This window comes from Moschus berezovskii, chromosome 26 (assembly GCF_049115385.1).
Source record: "Moschus berezovskii isolate FMDL1 chromosome 26, NW_MosBer_1.0, whole genome shotgun sequence".
In the NCBI taxonomy this organism is placed as follows: domain Eukaryota; kingdom Metazoa; phylum Chordata; class Mammalia; order Artiodactyla; family Moschidae; genus Moschus; species Moschus berezovskii.
The window spans coordinates 39,380,291-39,406,228 of NC_142485.1; the positions used below are offsets into that span (position 1 = coordinate 39,380,291).

At 44.4% G+C, this 25,938-nt stretch overlaps 1 protein-coding gene across 5 annotated transcripts in view; it reads right to left on the reverse strand.

The window, feature by feature from the left end:
- MCPH1 (microcephalin 1) overlaps positions 1-25,621 on the reverse strand; it is a 236,353-nt gene extending 210,732 nt beyond the window's left edge. For 4 of the 5 annotated variants that reach the window (XM_055416327.2, XM_088832541.1, XM_088832542.1 and 1 more), the window contains exons 1-5: positions 25,553-25,621; positions 24,474-24,565; positions 19,667-19,785; positions 3,281-3,368; positions 252-366 (exon numbers count right to left, since the gene is read on the reverse strand). In XM_055416327.2, the coding sequence (XP_055272302.2) occupies positions 252-366; positions 3,281-3,368; positions 19,667-19,785; positions 24,474-24,565; positions 25,553-25,592 (454 nt within the window). In that variant the 5' untranslated portion in view covers positions 25,593-25,621. Of the gene's footprint in view, positions 1-251; positions 367-3,280; positions 3,369-5,422; positions 5,478-19,666; positions 19,786-24,473; positions 24,566-25,552 lie in introns of those variants that run through there. The other variant, XM_088832543.1, reaches the window with a different exon arrangement.
- Between the last annotated feature and the right edge of the window lie 317 nt (positions 25,622-25,938).

Genomic DNA, 25,938 nt, shown 5'->3' on the forward strand with positions numbered 1-25,938 from the left:
TTAATCAAAGATCACATCTTTAATTATCATCCCCGGCGGGGGGGGGGGAAACAGTTCCATTAATCTGGTGAATGGTTAGTTCAACAGTGTGGCCCGATGATGGCGGTGGTCAAGTTTCCTGCAGTGCTTGTGTCTCTGACCTGTGAGGCTAAACCTGTACCCTCAGCCACGTCCCCCAGGATGCAGAAGTCAGCCATCAGACGAGGACCAGCACAGACAAGAACACCAAGGACGTCCTGGTCTCAGCTTACCCAGAGTGGTTTTCTGCTGCTGCAGCTCTTTAGCCATTTTCTCAAATTTCCTTTGCAGTCTTTTATCGCTTTCTGGTGTTTTGGGAATAAAATCTTTGGGCTGCATACACTTGCGCTGCACAAGAAGAACATAAAAATTAACACCGCACTGCAACTGTGCAAGACAGGAAAAGAAACCTTTCACACACACTGCTGTTATCTTTCGTAATATCAATAATAAAACCTTATTAGAGAGATATTTTTTGCACTATATGTGAATTTGTAGTATTTATTCTTCCTACAACTGTGAGAACATGGACAGAATTTTAAGACTGAATAAAGTGCTATATGGGCCTTTACAGGTGGCTCAGTAGTACAGAATCTGCCCATCAAATCAGACACGGGTTCCACCCCTGGGTTGGGAAGGTCCCCTGGAGGAGGAAATGGCAATCCACTCCAGTATTCTTGCCTGGGAAATCCCACAGACAGAGAAGCATCGCTGGCTACAGTCCCTGGGGTTGCAAAGAGTCAGACATGAGTGAGTAACTGAGCACCTAGGCAAAGAGCTATATGCTAAAAGGCTACATTTTCTAAGGCATTTTCAGGGTCTTTGCATCATTTCCATAAGGGTTCTTAAAATTAGTCTCTTTTTCCTAACTTTTGCTACTTTTATATTATCCACTCCCTGCCACCCCCCAAAATCATGACATGGTAAAATGACACAAAAGGAATTATTTTATAACTACCAAAGAAGAAAACCATTGTTTAATCTTGTCTTACTGTTGTTAAGTCACAGTAACTCCGTTCGGCCAGTAACTATGCACCCGAAGTGCGACAAACGAGGAAGCCTGGGGCTCGAATCCAAGGAAGTCACTTCTCAGCCCAATGTGCTCACGCGGATCCCAGTCTAATCCCTCTTGTCTCAATCTACAGGAAGAACTTCTTAGCCATTCAAGGCTGGTGCTATACTGTGCTCTCAACTGGCACCCTACTCAATTCCTTAATAACTCACTCATTATCAGTTAACAGAAAGGTTACTGTGTCAGACACTGGTCTTAAAACAGAAAGATTCTTGCCATCAAGGAGCTTGTACTCTGAAGGAATGACAGAAAATATGCATAACATATAAATCAAATAGGATGCGTGTCAGAAGGATTAATTCCAGCAGGCCTGAGGCTGGCCTGAGCTGTTCCTGCCAAAGTACCTGCACAGAATCCAGGTACTGACCAGCAGTCAGCTTTGTGACTCTGGGTCCCAGGCGGTAGGGGCGTGTGCACCTGGAATCGGGTCAACACCACCCCTTGCCAGCGGCCGGGCCTGTTGCTCGGGAGATGACACAGTGAAAAGGTGGGCAGGTGACCAGCAGAACATAAGAGACCCCAGGTGCCTTCAGGTTCGGAGGCACTGTCACCCACGAGGGGCCCTGTGCCTCCGTGAGACAAACTGCCCCTAGTTTTACAGTACGTTAGAAGGGTAAGTGCTGTAAGAAGGAAAAAGGCAGGGGAGGACGCTGGATGGTGGGAAGGACCCGCCTCTGTAAACGGGAGTCAGAGGGCAGCTCCCTGAGGCGCCCCCACGGACTCAGAGAACCACCTGCAGGTGGAAGAGGGAAGCATGTTCAGACAGAGGAACAGACGGTGTGATGGCTCCACACATGCATCCAGTGAGTCAGGAACAGCGAGCAAGAGGGTCAGGCCGGCAGTGGTGAGGGAGCGAAGCAGAGAGCCTCCTCAGAGGCCAGAACAACAAGGCTCGGAGTCAGGTCAAATCTGCAACTGCACTCGGAGAGGGGGAGCAAAGGGAATGCCTGGGGGACAAATAAATCCGTAAGTGGTGAAGGGTGTGAGCAGACATTATTAATGCTTCAGATTAGGAAAAATTTAACAGATGAGTAATATTCAGCACAGGTCAGTGTCACAAAATAAGCATCCTTGTACAGTATTGGCGGACAGTGTAAGTCCAGTTCTAGATATTCCACTTGGAGAAATAAACTCAAAAAGGTTACATGAACCATGTAATTAGTAAAAATCGTCAATGATCTAAGGGTGCCTGAACCCAAGAGATGTGCACGCTATTAACACAAAGCAGAAGACAGTGGAGCCACATACACACACTGACATGAGAACACACGGTCTAAGCAAGGAAGAAAAAGTAACCCACCAAGCAGTACACGTGATGGAGTAGAACCCGGCTCACATAAAACCTATGCGTGCACACAAGTGTGCAACACACATGCACCAAAGATCATCCAGCCTGCAAGAATCCAAATCAAACTGAAAACTGTTTTTTGAGGAAAAGGAAATTAGGAGAAATCTGCCTGATCTGAGTTTACTCCATGCATGTAATGAAAATGTGCTTTTATTGTCAATGTTTAATAGAAACACTTGTTTTTAAACAGTAGACGCAGCTACTGCGGGTCAACCACAGAGTCACTGCCATCCGACGCGATCTGGACAGACACGTTTTCAGCCCGGTGCGAGCGTGTTCCAGGTTGTCTGAGAAGAAATGTGAAAGAGATACAGGATTTACCATTTTCAGAAACCGTGGGGACATCCATGGAAATGTCTCCCCTAGTCTACAGGAAATGTATAGCTCTCCTCTGCCTGACTCAGTTTGGAGTCTGCAAATCTCTCCAACAGGGATTCTCACGTGACAACAAACTGACATTTCACAGTCAACAGTTCACTCTCAGATGCAGAAATCAATTAAAACTTTTAAATAATAAAGTGAAACAGATCAAGTGTATTTCACTACAGACACAACTGAATCCTGAAGGCATTACCGGAGCACCTGTGTGGGTGCTGATCTCTGGGCAACTGTCAGTTCTCCTATAGCCAAACAGCCTCTTCTATTTCTTACAAACTCCATCAAAGCACTCCTGGGACAAAATAATCTGTAACCCATTAAACAACGCTGTGAGAGAAGAACATTACCACCAACAGCAATTCTTAAAGACAATGAAAATATATTCCAGAAAGTTTTTATTTTCTAGGAATAAAAAATGAATAAACCTATAACTGCCATGGTCCACACTAAAGTCACATACTTACTTTTTTTTTAAGCAGGCTTGGTATGTGCTGGTTAGTGTTGGCTGCAGGGAACAGCGACTCATCAATGTGCACTCCAGCTACCCTGCATCTGCGGAACCAAGATGGGGGGAATGAGCAAGTTCCTGCGAGAGTCACACAACATTAAATCTGCACACGTGTCAGTCAGCAGTGGGAGAACCCCTGCACAGGCCACTTTGACAGAGTCCTTTAAAATAAGTGCATTTATTACTGAATACAAAAGGCAATTAAATTCAACTTGCCAAAACCTTCTCTAACATGGTGTTTAAGAATGGAAGTGAGAAAGCAGCTACATACAGGAAGTGCAATTTTTATTTAAGAAGTTTAGACTTGCAACAACACTTCAAAAAGATCAGTGTGTGGCACTCATAAAGGCAGAAGCACATGCCATTAAATGCATAATTTAAGAGTAGACAGGCCATAAAACGAATAACCTAGAGTAGAAGGTACTACAGAAACAGGCCAGAAAGCTTGCCTTTCCTCCAAAACCGTGTCCCCCTCCTGTATGTCTGTCAAAGCGTCGCTGCCACCTGGCACCCCAGGTCTGGGCCCCGGCCACCCCGGTCCAGCACCCCCCAAGGCCGAGCGGCCACCCCGGTCCCAGCCACCCCAGTCCCAGCGGCCTACTCCCCCAGCTCGTCCAGCGTCCCATCCGCCACTCCTCCTGCGTCACCCCTCACCCCCCGCCTGCTTAGGGGATCCCCCCACCACTACCTACTTCTGAGCATTCACCGGCTCAAATCTAAACAACCACAATGATTTTCCAAATAATTTCCTACCCTATAGTTTCTCCTCTCCTGGTTTCATATAATACTGAAATTTTAATCTTAAAACATTTTATTCATCTTTCCATATCCCAGATCAAACACCTTCTATCACTCTTGTGTTTACATAATTATGTCACCAATCTGCTAAGTCTTTTTAAAATAAGGCCCCAATCACATCTCCGTCTGTATTTCATAAGACTATTACTCTGTTTAACATGAATATGCCAATAACAGCTGAAAATAGAATACAGTGGAATAAAAAAAAAGAATGAGGCAAATGTATCCGTGGCGATATAGAAAGGTCTCTAAAATAAGGATGAAAAGGCAATTTTAAGAGTGTGTGTGTGTATATGGTATTATACAGTTAAGCATTTCTCACTTGAAAAAAGTTTTGGAGGTGACACACCAAACTGACAAGTTGTTGTTGTTTAGTCACTAAGCTGTGTCCGATGGCTCTGTGACCTCATGGACTGTAGCCCCCAGGTTCCTCTGTCCATGGGGTTCTCCAGGCAAGAACACTGGAGTGGGTGGCAATTCCCTTCTCCAGGGGATCTTTCCAACTCAGAGATCGAACCTGCGTCTCCTGCACTGGCAGGCGCATTCTTCACCACTGAGCCACCAGGGAGAGCCCTCACCGGTTACAAATCTCCAAGTGTGACTGGAGGGCAGAACTGTTTTCATAAGAACACCTTCTGCTTTGCTGTTTCCACTCCTCACCTTCACAAGTACACAACACATAAAGCTAACCAACTTTACGTCCTCCCCACATGTCAGGTGCAGACGCAGACATGTAAAGGACCTAGGAAGTTACCAATTTTGCCTCCAGCAGAGCTTACCAGCTCAGCCCGCTCAGGAGGAATGTCACCCATCAAAACAGACAAAAACAGGTGGCGGGGAAGCACCCAAAGAGAAGACGTGATGAGACCTGGGATCATCCTATTGACATGAACAGGCAGTAAGGTCATGACTGGCAGTGCCGTGTGGCTCAGCCAGGCCCTGAGAGCCTCCTCCAGCCGGTGGGGAGCAGCGCCTTTCCTCCTACTCAACAACCGAGGAAACTGAGGCTCACAGGAAACCATCGGCTGAGTTCACAAAACCAGAAGTCTCCTCCCCTGTCAGCAGCCCGGGAGGCTCGCCCCAGCGGGCAGAGGCACGCCTGACTCCGGACCACCCCCACGAAGCAGGACAGAGCCCGCTGTGGACACACTGCCTGAAGGCGCCGGGGTGACCCTGGATCCGTCAGTGACGCAAGCACGCCATGCGCGCGCATGCTGCGGAACATACTGGTGCCTCTACATCAAAACCACGCTCATCAGGTGCTCAATCACAGTCTACTGCGTAAACACAAAACACTCACCAGCTGGATTTCTGCTTTTCTTCAGCAAAGGACAACAATGACACCAACTCCCCACCTAGTGATTGAGAAGAGAAGCGTTGGCTGCCGCCGCCCTTGGAGCCCTGGGATCGGCGCAGATCCCCCAAGTCCTGCTCCGGACCCAGCGAGGCCAGCCAGACCTCACAACTGCTGGGGACCCCCATACCCCGCACCACCACAACCAGTCGGCAAGTCATTCTGCACAAGGGCCTGAATCCCTGGCACGGAAGGGCTGGGCGCTGAGGGGGGACCACCAGCAGGTCCCAAGGCAAGGACGGCGCAGAGTGGCTCCAGACTGCAAGTGCAGTCCTGACAGCGGGGCTTGGCTCCCACCCCCACCAGCGACTCAGGGAGGGGGCGCGAGGCAGCACGTGGAGGGTGCACGAGGCAGCACGTGGAGTGAGCCTCGCCCACCAGCCTCAGTGAGCCTGCGGCCTGTCTGGGGCAGCGCCATGCCCACGGCTGGGTCTGTGCTCCCGGCTACTTTCCAGGAGTAATCAGACAGCCAGGGTTTGAACACGACCTAAAGGAACGAGAAGTTTCCTAACTGTGTCTGAGGGAGGTGTACTCAAGGGAAACAGCACCAGTGACAGAGGAGCGCCCAGAGGCTGGCTCGGTGGTCCGGCACCCTGTGTTGCGCCTGCGCACCTAGCAGCAAAGGCCCTCTCCCGGGAGTTCTAGGCTCCAGAGGCACCCAGGCCAGCCCGCCAGCCACCTCCGGCCTTCTCCCAGGAGGCAGCACTTTATTATGGTCACTCCTGCTCACTGATCTTCAAACTAGAGGATGTGCGTGCCTGGGAGACAATGAAAACTTTTTAAACAGTAAGCAGACAGGGAGAGTTTGAGGCAGTAAACTGAAATCCTTGCCTTCCATCAGCTCCTGCTGCAGCCTGAGCTCAGGCCTAGAACCCCCGAGGCTCTGCCTCTCTCTGCTGTACCCCCTCACCCTGCCAGGCCATGCTGACCCCCTGGACTCCCCACCAGAAGCTCCCACACCCCACCCCTCTCACCCCAGGGCCTTTGGAATTGCCCTTAAAAGGCTGACCAACTCCACCCGAACTGCGTCAGGGTATATGATGGAGAATAAAAGCTTCTGGCAAAACGAAAGGAGGGACAATGGACCCCACAAGTCCGATGACTCTCCTCAATTTAGTGAATCTTAGGACACCTGCCTGGGCCCATCACACATATTTCCGTCAAAAGTGACTCTTTAAACAAAGTGCTCTGGCCAGGGCCGAAGCTGAGACACACTGCAGAGAGGGGAGGGGACCACCCTCCCTTTTCTGTCCCTGAAACGCAGCAGCGAGGACTGAGGGCGACCTCGGACAGCAAAGCAAGTGTCTGATGATGGAGTAGCCTTGCCCCCCACACGTGAAATGACAAAACTGCTGAGCAATCTCGATGCCCACTCAGGAGGTGTCATGAGCTGGCAGGAAAGGCATCTTTGGGCTGGAAGGGCAGGGCCCCATGGGAACTCACTGATGGACTATACACGGATGCTACGGAAACAAACACATGGCACGGATATGCATCCATATCACTACCTCTGCCCCGAGAAGGTGCAGGAGCAGCAGCCCGTGGCGATGAGCATGCCCAACTCCCCTCAGATTTTAAGTCCAAATACTACTTTCCACTAAAAGGAACCAGGACTCCTTGGAGAAAGGCTAAATCCAGGGCTGGGAAAGAGAAAGTACAAGCTGAGCCTGAACTAAAACTGTGCCAGAAGAAAACAGAAGTCTCCAGAGAATGATAGAGAAATGATAAGCTAAGACAAGTCACCGTGAACGGGCTACCACTGGCCACTGGGGGACAATTCAAACCTTAAAAGGAACATTGAAAGGAATGAGATATGATCCTCTGGATATAGTACACACACAGACACAGTGTGAGGAGGGACAGTTATTGCACAGTTGGAAAGCACCTCCCTCAAAAGCCAAGCGGGTGAATTTGTCCCAGGGGAGCAGCCTGGGAGGCAACGCCACCGCAGAGAGGACCCGTCAGCACTCCCAAGACACAGACCCAGGACCACCTCAGCAGGAGACACGGACAAGCCTGACTCAGCCCCAGGAGCCTGCTGTTGCGTCTCCTCGTCTTTCTCCCCTTCAGCCCTTCCAGACACTATGGGGGCTTCTGGGGTGAAGCGATGGCTGTCAGGTGTGTGGCTGGTGAGATCAGCGTGGATGGCCACGGTGTGGCTGTGCAAGGACATGTGCATGTGTGTAGGAAACAAACGCAGGGGTGGGGGGCAGGCTCTCAAATGCGCAACGGCACTGCCTGGGAACTGTGCCCCCAGCTATCTGACTGGCTGTGACTGTTAAAAATCTAACTTTCTGATCATGCTTGTGTGCAAGTTAAGTCACTTCAGTTCTGTCCAACTCTCTTAGACCCTATAGACTGTAGCCCACCAGGCTCCTCTGTCCATGGGATTCTCCAGGCAAGAATACTGGACTGGGCAGCCATTCCCTTCTCCAGGGCATCTTTCTGACCTGGGGTGGAAACCCCCTCTCTTACATTTCCTGCACTGCCAGGAGGGCTCTTTACCACCAGCACCACCTGGGGAGTCAACCTTCTCCAACTGAATTGAGGTGACCATCAAGCTGACCTTCCTTCTTTCATCTTTATTTCTTCTTCCTTAAACATAGAAATGTTTGTGTCCATAGGAAACGTCAGAATTCTATCAACTGCAGTTACACAGCTGTCTGCTCTTACAAAGAACACACCCAAAATAACCCAACAAAACAGGGTTCTAGTGACATCTAGTGACCTTATATATTTCATGAAAGATCACATTCTCAGCGGAAAACACGAGCAATGGCCTGGAGAGGCAGTTAATGAAACAAACACACGACACATAAAATGAAGGTCAGTTTGGCCGTCACCTCCAAGTTTTGTCAAAGAAGTTCAGCCTCACTAAAAACCAAGGAAATGCAAATGAAATCAATTGTATCATTTCACCTACAAAGTAGTAAAGATTTCAGGGAATGAAACTTGATAGCATCTATCAAAAGTTTAAATATGTAATAAACCCTCTAAATCCAAAAGTCCATTTTCAGAATTTAAACCTATGGAAATTCCAACAGCACAATAGACAACTCTACACATGGTCATCACCAGCTGGTCAATACCAAAATCTGACTGACTATATTCTTTTCATTGAAGATGGAGAAGCTCTATACAGTCAGCAAAAACAAGACCTGGAGCTGACTGTGGCTCAGATCATGAACTCCTTATTGCAAAATTCAGGCTTAAGTTGAAGAAAGTAGGGAAAACCACTAGAGCACTCAGAATTGTGTTAGTTGCTAAGTTGTGTCCGACTCTTTGCCATTCAGGTATGACCTAAATCAAATTCATTATGATTATACAGTAGAGATGATGAAAAGATTCAAGGAATTAGATGTGGTAGACAAAGAACCTGAAGAACTATGGATGGAGGTTTGTAACACTGTGCACAAGGTGTACCCAAACCATTACAAACCATCCCCAAGAAAAAGAAATGCAAGAAGGCAAAATGGTTGTCTGAGGAGGCCTTACAAATAGTTGAGAAAAAGAAAAGGTAAAGGAGACAAGGAAAGATAAACCAGATATACCCAAATAAATGCAGAGCTTCAGAGAACAGCAAGGAGAGATAAGAAAGCCTTCTTAAGTGAACAATGCAAAGAAAGAGGAAAACAACAGAATGGGAAAGACTAGAGATCTCTTCAAGGAAATCACAGATGCCAAGGGAACATCTCATGCAAGGATAGGTACTATAGGACAGAAACAGCAAGGTCCTAACAGAAGCAGAAAAGATTAAGAAGAGGCGGTAAGAATATACATAGAAAAACTATACCAAAAAGGTCTTAATGACCCAGATAACCATGATGGTGTGGTCACTCACCTAGAGCCAGACATTCTGGAGTGTGAAGTCCAGTGGGCCTTAGGAAGCATTACTCTGAACACAGCTAAAAGAGGTGATGGAATTCCAGCTGAGCTATCTCAAATCCTAAAAGATGATGCTGTGAAAGTACTGCACTCAATATGCCAGTAAATTTGGAAAACTCAGCAGTGGCCAAAAGACTGGAAAATGTCAGTTTTCCTTCCAATCCCAAAGAAAGGCAATGCCAAAGAATGTTCAAACTACCACACAATTGCATTCATTTCACATGCTAGCAAAGTAATGCTCAAAATCCTTCAAGCTTGGCTTCAGCAGTATGTGAACCAAACATTTCCAGATATACAAGCTGGATTTAGAAAAGGCAGAGGAACCAGAGATCAAATTGCCAACATTTGCTGGATCACAGAGAAAGCAAGAGAATTCCAGAAAAATATCTACTTCTGCTTCAGTGACCAGGCTAAAGCCTTTGATTGTGTGGATCACAACAAACTGTGGAAAATCCTTAAAGAATACTAGATGTCCTTCTGCAGACGAATGGATAAGAAAGCTGTGGTACATATACACAATGGAGTATTATGCAGCAATTAAAAAGAATACATTTGAATCAGTTCTAATGAGGTGGATGAAACTGGAGCCTATTATACAGAGTGAAGTAAGCCAGGAAAACACCAATACAGTATACTAACGCATATATATGGAACTTAGAAAGATGATAACAATAACCCTGTATATAAGACAGCAAAAGAGACACAGATGTATAGAACAGTCTTTTGGACTTTGTGGGAGAGGGTGAGGGTGGGATGATTTGGGAGAATGGCATTGAAACATGTATATTATCATATGTGAAATGAATCGCCAGTCCAGGTTCAATGCATGATACAGGATGCTCGTGGCTGGTGTACTGGGATGAACCAAAGGGATGGGATGGGGAGGGAGGTAGGAGGGGGGTTCAAGATGGGGAACACATATACACCCAGGGCAGATTCATGTCAATGTATGGCAAAACCAATACAATAATGTAAAGTAATTAGCCTTCAATTAAAATAAAAAAAAAAAAAATACCAGGCCACCTTACACGTCTCCTGAGAAACCTGTATGCACGTATAGAAGCAACAGTTAGAACTAGACATGGAACAATGGACTGGTTCCAAATTGGGAAAGGAGTACATCAAGGCTGAATACTGTCACCCTATTTATTTACCTTATATGCAGAGTACATCATGAGAAATGCTAGGCTGGATGAAGCACAAGCTGGAATCAAGATTGCCAGGAGAAATATCCACAACCTCAGATATGCAGATGATAGACACCACTCTAATGACAGAAAGTAAAGAGAAACTAAAAAGCCTCTTGATAAGTGTGGAAGAGGAGTGAAAAAACTGGCTTAAAACGCAACATTCAGGAAACTAAGATCATGGCATCAGGTCCCATCACTTCATGGCAAACAGAAGGAGAGAAAATGCAAACAGTGACAGATTTTATTTTCTTGAAATCCAAAATCACTGTGGACGGTGACTGCAGTCATGAAATTAAAAGACAGTTGCTCCTTGGAAGGAAAGCTATGACAAACCTAGAGAGCATATTAAGAAGCAGAGACATCCATTTGCTGACAAAGGTTGTATAGTCAAAGCTATAGTTTTTCCAGTAGTCATATACAGACATGAGAGTTGGACCACAAAGAAGGCTGAGCACCAAAGAATTGATGCTTTAGAACTGTGGTGCTGGAGAAGACTCCTGAGAGTCCCTTGGATAGAAGGAAGATCAAACAAGTCAATCCTAAAGGAAATCAACCCTCAACATTCATTGGAAGGACTGATGCTGAAGCTGAAGCTCCAGTACTTTGGCCACCTGATGCGAAGAGCTGACTCATTGGAAAAGACCCTGATGCTGGGAAAGACTGAGGGCAGGAGGAGGAGGAGGCAACAGAGGATAAGATGGTTTGATGGTATCACAAATTCAATAGACACGAGTTTGAGCAAACTCTGGGAGACAGTGGATGACAGAGAAGCCTGGAGTGCTGTAGTCCAGGGGGTTGCAAAGAGTCGGACACAACTTACTGAACAACAACCACAAACAGATGACACCTCTGCAAGAAAGTAATGTACACAAAGGTTCAATGCTGCACTGTTTCTGACTGTAAAGAAAAAGAAAATGGAAACCTCCATATTCACTAATAGGAGACAGCTTACATAAGTTACTGGTTGTGTGTTGTGCTCAGTCATGTCTGACTCTTTGTGGCCCCGTGGACTGTAGACCACAAGGCGGCTTTGTCCATGCAACTTCCCAGAAAGAATACTGGAGTGGGTTGCCATTTCCTTCTCCAAGGTTATCTTCCTGATCCAGGAATCAAACCCACATCTCATGTCTCCTGCTTTGGCAGGCAGATTCTTTAATCACTGTGATACCTGGGAAGGCCAAGTCATCGGGTAGTCTACTGTAAAAGACCATACATATGTTTTTAAAAATGATATATTACATAGAAATGTGGAAAAACATTCGTAACTAAAAATGCATGTGAGTGCTCAGTAATGGGCACCTGCTATCCTTCTGACCAAAGGAAAATAAAGAGCTGGGGCAGATAAGGCCACCAGCAAATGATGCTAGGATACAGGGAGCAAGAACCAGAGGAGGGGAACCTCAGGTTCTGAAGACACAAGTCCAAGTCTCTGGCTGATCTCTGACCTACATGTCCATGAGGCAAAAAAGTCAGCCTGCAGCTAAGGCTTGAAGAATTGGATGAATCCAAGCAAATACCCAGCACAGGTCTTAAAATGACAGTCCAAAGTTTAAAGCAAAATAAATCACCTGCTTCCTAAAACAAAATCAATACCCTTTGGACTAACAGTAAAGAACCCAGAGTCTACATAACATTTACAATGTCCAAAATACAACTCAAAGTCCTGTTACAGAAGAGTCAAGAAAATGTGACACAATCTCAAGGAACAAAGAAAAAAAAACCAACAGCCACCAACCTCAAGATGCTGAAATGATCAGACAAGGAATGTCTATAACTATCTTCTGCCACAGAATAGAAAATACATGTGTAATGAAAGATGAGAAAAGCAGAGATAGGAAATCTCAGCTAAGAAACAAAACATGCAAACATAAGAAAGAATCAAGTGGAAATGTTAAAAATGAAAAATACCTGAAATGCATTTAGTAAATACACTTAATGACAGGATGGAACTGATAAGAGAAAAGTGTCAATGAAACTTGTGGGACAATTTCAAAAGCTGTATTACACGGGAGGGATTGGCAAATGACAGCCTACAGGCCACCGAGCCCATGACCAGGTTTTGTTATAAAGTTTTATTTTCTACACTCATTTGTTTGCTCTTCTCCAGGGCTCTTCCCACACCAGGGCAGGGAGCACTTCAATATAGACCACAAAGCCTAAAATATTTACTATCTGGCTTTTTACAAAAAAGCTTAGCCAATTCCTGATATCCAGCTAATCCAAGTAGTACCAGAAAAAGAGGCACAAGAGATATCTGAAGAAACAATGGCCCAAATTTATCATGCTTTTAGATGAAACATATAACCTTATATCATTGAAAAAAAAAAAAACAACTCACCAAAATCTTCACAGAATAAATTTAAAGGCACCACATCCAGACCCTTAAACTTCTGAAAACCAAAGATGAGAAAATCTTGAAGGAACCCAGACAAAAAGACACAGTACTCACAGTGGAGAAATTATTTGCATGACTACAGGCTTCTATGAGAACAGAGACTCTGGGGAGACACCTTTTCATCAATGGAAAACAGAAGCAAAAAACAAAAATACTGTCAACCTAGAACTGTAGAACCACTGAGAACATTCACAAACAAATAGGGACATCTTCAGATATAGGAAACCACAGAAATCTGTTGTTACCTGATAAAAAGAAATGCTAGATTGCCAGGATTAAAGGGAGAAATAAATAATTTAACAGAAACACTTGGTGAATGCAACACCCCAATCAATAGTGGATAGAACAATTAAATAGATCAAGAAAGAAAAACACTTCACTTCAGTTCAGTCTCTCAGTCATGTAAGACTCTTTGAGACTCCATGGACTGCAGCATGCCAGGCTTCCCTGTCCGTCACCAACTCCCGGAGTCCACCCAAACTCATGTCCATTGAGTCGGTGATGTCATCCAACTATCCCATCCTCTGTCGTCCCCTTCTCCTCCTACCTTCAATCTTTCTCAGCATCAGAGTCTTTTCCAGTGAGTCAGTTCTTCCCAACAGGTGGCCAAAATATTGGAGCTTCAGTAACAGTCGTTCCAATGAATATTCAGGACTGATTTCCTTTAGAATTAACTGGCTTGATCTCCTTGCAGTCCAAGGGACTCTCAAAAGTCTTCAACACCACAGTTCAAAAGCATCAATTCTTCAGTGCTCAGACTTCTTTATGGTCCAACTCTCACATGCATACATGACTACTGGAAAAACCATAGCTTTGACTAGACAGACCTTTGTCAGCAAAGTAATGTCTCTGTTTTTTAATATGCTGTCTTGGTTTGTCATAGCTTTTCTTCGAAGGAGCGTCTTTTAATCTCATGGCTGCAGCCACCATCTGCAGTGATTTTGGAGCTGAAGAAAATTGTTTGTGACTGTTTCCATTGCCTTCCCCATCTATTTGTCATGAAGTGATCGGATCGGATGCCATGATCATAGTTTTCTGAATGTTGAGAAAAAGCCAGCTTTTTCACTCTCATCAAGAGGCTTTTTAGTTTCTCTTCCCTCTCTACCATTAGGGTGGTGTCATCTGCATATCTGAGGTTATTGATATTTCTCCCAGCAACCTTGATTCCAGACTTGTTATTTATCCAGCCCAGCATTTCACATGATGTACTCTGCATGTAATTTAAATAAGCACACTGACAATATCTAGCCTTGACGTACTCATATTCCAATTTGGAACCAGTCTGTTGCTCCATGTCCGATTCTAACTGTTGTTTCTTGACCTGCATAAAGTTTCTCAGGAGGCAGGTCAGGCGGTCTGGTATTCCCATCTCTTTAAGAATTTTCCAATTCGTTATGATTCACACAGTCAAAGGTTTTTGCGTAGTCAATAAAAGAGAAGTAGATGTTTTTCTAGAACTCTCTTGCTTTCTTGATGATCCAACGGATGTTGGCAATTTGATCTCTGGTTCCTCCGCCTTTTCTAAATCCAGCTTGAACATCTGGAATTTCATGGTTCACGTACTGTTGAAGCCTGGCTTGGAGAATTTTGAGCATTACTTTGCTAGCGTGTGAGTTGAGTGCAATTGTGTGGTAGTCTGAACATTCTTTGGCATTGCCTTTCTTTGGGATTGGAATGAAAACTGACCTTTTCCAGAAAAACACTGAGAAAACAGTATAAGTCAGCTAGATCTAACAAACATTTATATATAGAACATTGTATCCACAAGAATGGAATGAATACACTCTCTTCTCAAGTGCACACACAACATTCACCTGGCCAGAGCAAATGTCAGGGCATAAAAACAAGTCTCAACGACTTCAAAAAATCTTAAAATATGTTCTCCTCTCACAACAGAATGAAAGGAGATACCAAAAACAGAACCAAGTTTGCAAGGCTCAAAAATATGTAGAAATTAAATAAGAAGCTCCTAAATAACCAATGGGTCAAAGAAGAAATGAGAGAAAATGGTAAACACTTGAAATAACTGAAAACAAAAATACCAAATTTCATGAGATGAAGCTAGAGCTATGCTTAGAAGAAATTTATAACTGTAAATACATCAAAAAAGAGTAAAGATTTCAAATGAATTTTCTAATGTTCTAACCAGAGAAATAAAAGAGCAAACTGAACCCAAAACAAGCAGAAGAAAACAAATAATTATAGTGGAAATTTAAAAAAGAAAAGAAACACGATGGAGAAATAGCAAAGAAACCAAAAGTCGGTTCATTGACAAAATCGAAGAAATTCACAAGCCTTTAGCTTAAATTGATCAAGACAAAAAGAAAAGTGATATTAATTCATACTAGGAATGACCTGCTACTGACCTTATCAAAATAAAAAGGACTATTACAGAATACTACAAATAAGTGTATGCCAACAAATTAGACAACCTAGATGAAATGAACAAACTCCAGAAAGACACAAACTATTTAACCTGACTCAGGAATAGAAAACGTGAGTAAATCTGTAACAAGAGACTGAATTACTAATCAAAAACCTTCCCACAAAAAAAGGCCAGGCCCAGATGACTGTACTGGCGAGTTCTCCCGAATGCTTGAACTAACACCAATCCCTATAAACTTCAGAAGACAGAAGAACACAGCCCAACTAATTCTGCGATGCCAATACTGCCTGACTCCAAAACCAGAAAAAGTCATTCTAAGTACTAATCAGTATACCTTATGAATACAGATGCTGCAGAAATGAAAATAAAGAACTAGAAAACTGATCCAGTTAAAAAAGAAAAAGTATACAACATAACCAAGCAGAGTTTATCCCACGAAAGCAAGTTCACCACAGGAAATCAATCTAATACACCACATTAATGAAATGAACAACATATATATATCACATGAATATCTCAATAATTGCAGAAAAATCATTTTGACAAAACCCAACATCCTTTAATCGGAGAAGGTACTGGCACCCCACTCCAGTACTCTTGCCTGGAAAATCCCAGGTATGGAGGAGCCTGTAGGCTGCAGTCCATGGGGTCGCAAAGAGTCGGACACGACTGGGCGACTTGACTTCACTTTCACTTTTCACTTTCATGCATTGGAGAAGGAAATGGCAACCCACTCCAGCGTTCTTGCCTGGAGAATCCCAGGGATGGGGGAGCCTGGTGGGCTGCCGTCTATGGGGTCGCACAGAGTTGGAAACGACTGAAGTGACTTAGCAGCAACATCCTTAAATAATAAACAAATCGAAACAAACAAAACCTAAGAATAGAAGGAAATTTCCTCAACCTGACGAAGTGCACCCATTAAAAAAACATCCAAAGCTAACATCACACTTAAAAGAGAAATACAGAAAGCTTTTCTCCTAAGACTGGGAGCCAGACAAGATGTCCACTTTCACTGCTTCTACGGTGAGGGAGAGGTTAGTCAGGGCAATTAGACTAGAAAAGGAAATAAAAGGCATCCAGATTGGAAGGGAAGAAGAAAAACTATCTCTGTAGACAGATTACACAACACCGTATACAAAAAGATCCTAAGAAAATCACAAAGACACTTAGCTAATAGCAAGTTCAGAAACTTGCAGGATACAAAATCAACATAGAAAAATCAGTTATATTTCTGTATTTTAATAATTGAACAATCTAAAAATGAAATTAAGAAAACAATTCCATTTACAATGGCATTAAAAAGAAAATAAACTGGGAGTAAATTTAACCTAGAAGGGGCAAGATTTACACACTGAAAACTACAAGACATAACGGAAAGAAATTACAGACAAGAAAATAAAAACAAGGCTATGGATCGCAAGATTAAATAGCAACACCTATATAATTAATGACTTAACACAATCTCTATTAAATATCAGTTGCTCCCTTCCCTTCCTCCCCGAAACTGACAAGCAAATCCTAAAATTCATACAGAAATGCAAAGGAACTGGAGGAAAATCAAAATTGGAGAAGACACACTTCCAACTTCAAAACTTACTGTAAAGCTACAGTAATTAAGTAATCATGAAATTAAAAGGCACATGCTCTTTGGAAGAAAATACTAGACAGTGTATTAAAAAGCAGAGACGTCACTTTGCCAACAAAAGTCTATATAGTCAAATCTAGCCATGTAGGGATGTGAGAGTTGGACCATAAAGAAGGTTGAGCACTGAAGAATTCATGTTTTTAAATTATGTTGGAAAGATTCTTGAGAGCCCCTTGGATAGCAAGGAAATCAAACCAGTTAATCCTAAAGGAAATCAACCCTGGATATTCACTGAAAGGACTGACGCTGAAGCTACAATATTTTGGCCATGTGAGGAGAAGATCTGACTCATTGGAAAGACCCTGATGCTGGGAAAGATTGAAGGCAGGAGGAGAAGGGGGTGACAGAGGATGAGACAGTTGGATGACATCAGTGACCCAATGGACATGAGTTTGAGCAAAGTCCAGAATACAGTAAAGGACAGGGAAGCCTGGCGTGCTGCAGTCCACGGGGTTACAAAGAGTCGGCCACGACTTAGTAACAATAACAACAGTAACCAAGACAGTGTGGTGCTGGCATCAAGACAAACACAGATCAATGGCACAGAACTGAGAATCCAGAAACACATCCATGTATTTATGGTCAATTAATTTTCAACAAGGACACCAAGATAATTTAATGGGGAAACAACAGTCTATTCAACAAGTGGTACTGCGACAACTGGACAGTCACATGTAAAAGTGAAGGTGACGCCACAGCTCACACCATGTGCAAAATCTGAACTCAAGTAAACCACAGACCTAAGTGTTAAAGACGGAACTATAAAACTGAGAAGAAACCACAGGTTAAATTTTCATGCCCTGCACGTGGTTGAAATCCATACGACCACCCTAACACAGGGGAGGGGGGGCAGAAACTACAGACACACAGTTACCAGGTCTCTATCTGTATTTTATGTGACGTGGTACAATACTAAGTCTAAGCAGACTCAGAAGTTAAGGATCTATTTTGTAACCCCTAAAGCAATCACTAAAAATAAATAAAAAGAATGGAGAGAATTTAACTAACACATCAATTAATCCCAAATAGGGACGGAAAAGGGAAGAAAGGAGCAAATGTGTCTCCCGCCTCTGCCTGGAAGGCCAAGAAGGGGTGAGGCGCCACGGCTGGGAGCCCACCAGCCCCACATCTCAGTCTGGGATGCTGTCCCACTCAAAGGGCTCATGGTCTGTGTGGAAACTGCTGATGCTGGGGCTGGTGGAGAGCAGGCACAAGGTCTCAGAGACACAGGAGCTGGATGAAGGGACTCCCACTACCCAAATCTGAATGATCCAAGCACCAGACAGACAGTGTGAACTATAAGCCGTCAAAAAATACAGGAACCCAGGAGCTGACACTAATCAATCAGTGTGGGAGAAAAGAAGGCTCTTTCTCACAGCACACAGCTGGGCACAGCCAGAAGTGCTGGACTTGGAAAACAGTCATCCTGTAAGACTCGGGGTTAAGGTTGGTTCAGGCAAGAACCATCATGAACGATACACCTGGGGTCAAGGGAGCAAAAGGTCTACATGATCTGAATCTGCCTCCCCACAGACAGCTTATTAGCCTCAAAGGAAACAAGAATCATCACACAGTGGGAAAAAAAACCAGCAACGCCTTGTCAGGTGACCAAAACTCACATCACCATTAGAAGGCGGAGGAAAACTGCAGGTTTCCAGGTAGGACACATCTCACTCATGGAGCCTTTTGGGTGGGAAACCATAATCTAAGTTTAACCACAGGGAAATGGGACACATCCGAAATGAAGAACACCTTGTTTTAAACAAAAGAGGGGAGAGTGAGGCTGGAAGCTTAAAAACTGCCCAGACAATGGAAGACAGAGAAATGGAATCAATCATCATGCCTCACTGTTCAAGTTTTTTTTAATTAACGGGTTTAATTCTTTTAGAGCAGCTTCACAGATCAACAGTCAAAGTATATACCTTATATTTTGCCTTACTGTTTTCATGTAAATTTACTCTAGTTTTCTAGAAAATCAACAGTATGACTCATTTACATCTGGATTTTAGGAAACTTGATTTGTATCATTGATACCCCACTCTCTCTGACCTCAACTTCCTCCTAAGCCTCCCCTTAACTATTCCTGCATTCCTGCACGGGCTCAATTGTGTCCCCTAAATTCACATGAAGTCCTAAGGCCCAGGACCAAACGACGTGACTACAGTTGGAAATGGGGCCTTAAAGGAGATAGTGAAGGCTGAATGAGGTCCCTGAGGGTGGGGAACCCAGTAAGATTAGTGTCCTTACAAAAGAGATGAGACACAGAAACAGCCAGACCAAGTGAAGACAGAAACAAGATGGCCATCGGCAAGCCAGGGGAGAGGCCTCAGAAGAACCCAACGCTGTGGACACCATCAGCCTCCCGAAGTCTGAGAGGTGCATTTCTGCTGCTTAAGCCTGTGGTCTGTGGTGTTTTGCTACAGACTGGCCACCTCAGTCGACTAACAATCTGCTTCTCTGTTCCCTCAACACACCATACGGACTCTGTCTCAGGGTCTCTGGGCAGGCTGGCTTTTACACCGCACCCGGCTTTCGTCCTAGGAAACTGAGGACGTCAAATGCCCCCAGTAAGAGGCAGAGAAAAGATGGAAACCAAACTTTTTCTAGCTCTCCTGCAAAATATCTCCACACTCTACCAGTACTAGATAACTTAAGGGGAAGAAAAAAAAAAACGGGAGAAAGGACTCACTTTTCAACCCAGAGCACTGAGACGAGCTTCACGCCTCTTTCCTGTGCTTTTTCCCAGGTGCTCTGGTACCCGTCTTTGAACACAACATGAGTTACTTGTTTGTTAAAAGTTTTTGAAACCTGCGGACAAAAGGCAAAAAGCAAAGGTAAATTTATTACTATTTGCATAAGTTTCTTAAGTACAAGCCAGTGTCACTCTTGTAGACACTTGCCAAAAAAGCAACAAAATAATTAGTAAATAGTATCAACCAATATATACAATAGTATATACAAATAGTATCAACCAATACATACAATACAGTCCCACCACTTGTTTATTCCAGGACTGCAAAGCTGGTTTAGAACAAAAAATCAATCACTATTCACTTCATTAACAAAGTAAAAGAGAAAAATCATAGCCACCTCAATTACATGCCAAAAGTGCGTTAGATAAACTTAAAAAGTTTATTAATGAGGAAACTTCACAGTAAATTAGGATCTGAAAGCTGGTATAAGACTGCATGATGGGAAATGCTAAAACCTTTCTGTTGAGGAGTATCTCCATTCTATCCAACTGGCCCCAGTCAGTGCAGTATGTCAAGAAAAGAAAAAGTGTTAGGATTAGAGAAAAATAAAACGGCCCTGTGCATGTAAGAGTCAATTGTGCACGTTGTTAAAAATCCCCAAAATGCCACAGAATTCATAAGAGTTTGGTTTTCTGGACACAAGGTGGATATGCAAAAATAACTAGTTCTATATAACAGCAATAGGAAAAAGAATTCAGAAGATACCATTTATAACAGCAACAAAAATAACCAGAGAAAAATCATAAAACATCACTGAGAAGATTCAGTTCAGTTCAGTCGCTTAGTCGTGTCCGACTCTTTGCGACCCCACGAACCACAGCACGCCAGGCCTCCCTGTCCATCACCAACTCCCGGAGTTCACTCAAACTCATGTCCATTGAGTCGGTGATGCCATCCAGCCATCTCATTCTCTGCTGCCCCCGTCTCCTCCTACCCCCAATCCCTCCCAGCATCAGACTCTTTTCCAGTGATTCAACTCATTGCGTGAGGTGGCCAAAGTATTGGAGTTTCACCTTTAGCATAAGTCCTTCCAATCAGATTGATTATATTCTTTGCAGCCAAAGATGGAGAAGCTGTATACAGTTAGCAAAAACAAGACCAGGAGCTGACTGTGGCTCAGATCATGAACTCCTTATTGCCAAATTCAGACTGAAATTGAAGAAAGTAGGGAAAACCATTAGACCATTCAGATATGACCTAAATCAAATCCCTTATGATTATACAGTGGAAATAAGAAATAGATTTAAGGGTCTAGATCTGATAGATAGAGTGCCTGATGAACTCTGGATGGAGGTTCGTGACATTGTACAGGAGACAGGGACCAAGACAATCCCCATGGAAAAGAAATGCAAAAATGCAAAATGGCTGTCTGAGGAGGCCTTACAAATAGCTGTGAAAAGAAGAGAAGCGAAAAGCAGAGGAAAGAAAAGATATAAGTATCTGAATGCAGAGTTCCAAAGAATAGCAAGGAGAGATAAGAAAGCCTTCCTCAGTGATCAATGCAAAGAAATAGAGGAAAACAACAGAATAGGAAAAATAAGAGATCTTTTCAAGAAAATTAAAGATACCAAGGAAACATTTCATGCAAAGATGGGCTCGATAAAGGACAGAAATGGTATGAACCTAACAGAAGCAGAAGATATTAAGAAGAGGTGGCAAGAATACACAGAAGAACTGTACAAAAAAGATCTTCACGACGAAGATAATCACGATGGCGTGATCACTCACCTGGAACCAGACATCTTGGAATGTGAAGTCAAGTGGGCCTTAGAGAGCATCACTACGAACAAAGCTACTGGAGGTGATGGAATTCCAATTAAGCTATTTCAAATCCTGAAAGATGATGCTGTGAAAGTGCTGCACTCAATATGCCAGCAAATTTGAAAAACTCAGCAATGGCCACAGGACTGGAAAAGGTCAGTCTTCATTCCAATCCCAAAGAAAGGGAATGCCAAAGAATGCTCAAACTAGCGCATAATTGCACTCATCTCACACGCTAGTAAAGTCATGCTCAAAATTCTCCAAGCTAGGCTTCAGCAATATGTGAATCGTGAACTGAGAAGATTAAAGAAACCCAAATCAGCAAAGGCATACATCATGTTGATGCTTTAGAAGATTCCTGTGTATAAAAATGTCAGTTCTCTCCATACTGATCTGTTGTTCTCTATCCAATACCAATTAAGATCCCAAAAAAGTTTCAGGCTGCAAACTGACAAACCAGTTCCATAATGTATGTGGAAAACAAAAGGTTAAGAAAGCCAGAACCCCTTGACTTGAAGAACAAAGGATAAGACTTATTATAAAGAGTAATTAAGACAGGGTGGTTTGTCATGAGAACAGACTATATGGGTACTGAAACATGGTTACCTGACTAATGACAAAGGTGTCACTGTGCTAAAGGACAGTCTTTTCAATAAATGGTGTTGAGACAAATGATCATCCACTGGGAAAAAAATGAAACTATTTCATACCACATACAAAAACTAATTTCAAATGTACTGTAAATCTAAATGTGAAAGGCAAAATGATAAAGCTTCCAGAAAATAAGAGAAAAATTCCCACAACCACCATGTAGAAACAGATTTTTTTAAAACAAGATACACACACAGAAACTCACCATAAGGAATAAACTACCATTATCATCAAAAGATGCTGCTGCTGAGTCACTTCAGTCATGTCCGACTCTGCGTGACCCCTTAGACGGAAGCCCACCAGGCTCCTCCGTCCCTGGGATTCTCCAGGCAAGAACACTGGAGTGGGTTGCCATTTCCTTCTCCAATGTGTGAAAATGAAAAGTGAAAGTGAAGTCGCTCAGTCGTGTCCGACCGTTAGCGATCCCACGGACTGCAGCCTACCAGGCTCCTCCGTCCATGGGATTTTCTAGGCAAGAGTACTGGAGTGGCTTGCCATTGCCTTCTCCGCAAAAGATGCTATTAAAGTGAAAAAGCAAGCCACAGACAGAAAATATTGCAATTCACATGGCTGACAAAGGGGTCAACTGAAGAGTATAAAGAATGCTTACAAATCAAGAAGAAAAAGAAAAACCCAATGCAAACATGAAGTGGAGACTTGAACAGGGTCTTCAAAATAAGGATGGGAAGATGTACAGGAAAATGGAACTTCACACCAAGCTGATACACCACCAGAAACACACCATGATGACTGAAGGTAAAGACAGACAAGACCAAGCAAACGCAGCAGTGGGGCTTTTATATACTGACAGAATTATAAACTGATTCCAACACTGCAGAAAGCTGCTAGGAAATCACTGATAGCTTTCTCAGATGTGAAACGGTCTTCTGTCACATAGAAGGCATCTTTGTTCTAAAAGATGCAGGCTAAATATATTTAGGGACAAATTATGGTATCTGCAACTTACTTTTGAACAGTTCAGGAAAAAAATACATATACTGTTTAGAGAGATGGAGTCCAAGCAAGTATGTTAATTGTTGGGTCTATATTCACCATACTGTTCTTTCAACTTTTCTATTTGATACACTGCTAAATAAAAGGTGGGGGGAAAAAAAATTCAAGAGATCCAAGACCTTAATACTACTCTCAAAAGTCATTCTGCCAACTCCTGTGTTCCGCAGCTTTTTCCTGTCACAATAAAATCCAGAGTCCAAGTATGTGGCTGGTATCATCAAGTGGAAACCCTCCCAAAATCCTAATGGATTTACCTTCCGATTTATCAGAAAAAAAGGTGTCTTCTCAGGTTCAAAAGCAAACCCTGTGCCCTGCCTTCTGACTGTCACCCTAGTCTGCTCTTGGGTCTTTCCCCTGCTCACTAGGTCAGGGACCAGCTGAGTCAAAGGAAACTCAGGAGCAGGCACTCTACCTGAGTAAGGGAGAACACTGCCCTTCAGTTTATGTTACACCCTGATCGTCCCTAATCCTTGCCCTGGCTTCAGTGGTATCTTACCTGTGTTAATCTCTTCTTTCACCAGCCGACCAGCCCCCGCCCCAACGAAGTCGGCTCACACCTGAACCCCAGCTTCGAGCTGCTGCCTTCAGCACCCCATTCCTCAGGTCTCCATGATTCCCTTAACCTACTGAACACGGTGACTCAACAATGACCTTACAGCTTTCAAGCCTAAAGGATACTTCTCATTCCTCACTTTTTTAAGCTTAGGCAGCGTTTTAAAATTTCCATCTTTGAAGTCTGTCCCTCCTCCCACTTCCAGGCGTGTTTTCTGGATTCTCCTGGCATCCTTCCCCGTCTCGGTCCCTGGGTCCATGACTCCCATACCAGCCCTGGAAATACTAAGCAGGCTCCACCTTCAGCACTTTTCATTCTAACCACCTGGGTAGTCACCACACCTGACTCTTATGACCCTGACGCCTAAAACAGTATCTCTAGCCCTGACAATCTCAAGTTCCAGATTTGTACATCCAAATGTCTATAAGGTACTTCCAATATACCCCAAATTCAGAAATTTTCCCTTAAAAAAAAACTGTTCCTTTTCCTGTATTCCACACTTTGATGAAGAGTATCAGGCATCCGAACAGCCAGTGGCAGGACCTATATTTCCATCCTGGAGCTCTCCTCTGGCGTCACCCCCAAGCCCAGCTCTTCTCAATTTCTCATACCATAGTTATCTCCTTTTTTCTTCTGACACGTACCCACTGTCCTCTTTGTCCATCATGGTCTAAGTAAAAACTCCCCAAATAAGAAAATGCAAATAGATCTCCTTATGTTTCAGATGACTGTCAGGTGCAGCAATGGTAAAATAAATTTCTTACCTTCGCCCCCATATCCACAAGTTGATTCCTAAAGGTCTTTGAGTAATTTTCTGTCCCATTGGCTGACCACACTTCAACATAGGCCACAACATCTGAAAACAAACAAGATGCTAGCATGAAATATATCTGATATACCCTCACCCAAAGATTTCAACAGATTGTTCTCCTGTTCTATTCACATTAAAAAGTAAATTTAAGATTTCTTCTGTTAAAAGTGCCATGAGATTCTTTAAAATTTCAAGGGGAAAACAACTTTACTCATACATATGTCACAGTTTACATTCTCAACTCTTCCCAAATTCTTAAACCAAGCCTAACTTTCTAGTGCCAGAGTCCGTTTTCCATAAAGGACCACAGAGCAATTATCTTAGACTTTGAGGGCCAAACCACCACTCAGTTAGAAGGCTGCAGCACAAAAGCAGTCAAAGACAACACATCAACGAGCAAGCATAACTGCGTTCCAACAAAACTTTATGGAAAATGAAGCCTGAATTTGATATAGATTTCATTTGTCCTCCTCTTTCGGTTCTTCCCACCCCCTCAACCATTTAAAAAAGGAAAGGGCACTTTTAGTTTGCAGGTCCTACAAAAACACGGCCAATAGGCAGCCTTTGCGGGGCAGGAAACACAGTTTACGAAACCCTCTCTGCTCAAAGGCTGGTGCCTTTCAGGCGTGCCTGGAGGGAATCATTCCTCACTGAAAGGTTCTGGTCACACTGACAGAACACGGAGAGGAGTTACTGGTTCTTCTTCTAATTTCACTAGATCCCCCTCCCCGCAAATCCACCCGGCCATACAAAGACGCCAGAACCCAGGAAAAGCTGAAAACCAACCCCCCGGGCCTCCCAGCCCTTCTCGTGTCTGCGCCGCGCGCCTGACCCGGGCCAGGTGGGGCGGCGCGGGCCCTGGGCTCCGAGACAGACCCCCACCCGTCACGGGCGGGCCCAGCGCTGGGCTCTAGGACAGACCCCAGCCTCCTCCCGGCAGCCGGGCTGGCGACCCCGCGGGCGCAGCAACCCGGGCGCCCGTCCTGAGGCCCGGCAGCCGCCGCCGCGCCGGCTCGGTCCCTGCCTGCTCACCTTTCAGGACCGGGCCCCCGAGGCTCCCGGAGGCCGCCATGACGGGCAGCTGGGACGCGCAAGCGTGACGCAGTGACGGCAGCGCGCGTGCGCAGGGCGGGCTCTGCGGAAACCCGCCTGTCCGCGTCCTCTGAGCAACCAATAGGGGGCGGGGGGCGGGACCAAGACCCCTGCGCGCGGGCAATGGAGGCAGGTTCTCTCCCGTCGTACCTACACGGCGCGTCAGCTCCTGCGCGGAGACCCGGGGTCTCCAGTTCCCGCGTGAGGCCCCCCTAGCCGGGCTGTCTCCCTCGAGCCCTACAGCCCGCAAGTCCCGGAGCAGATGAATCCCGGAGGGAGCGGGGGAGCCTGCCCTCAGGAGTAGCCTGGCCACCTGGCCCCTTATC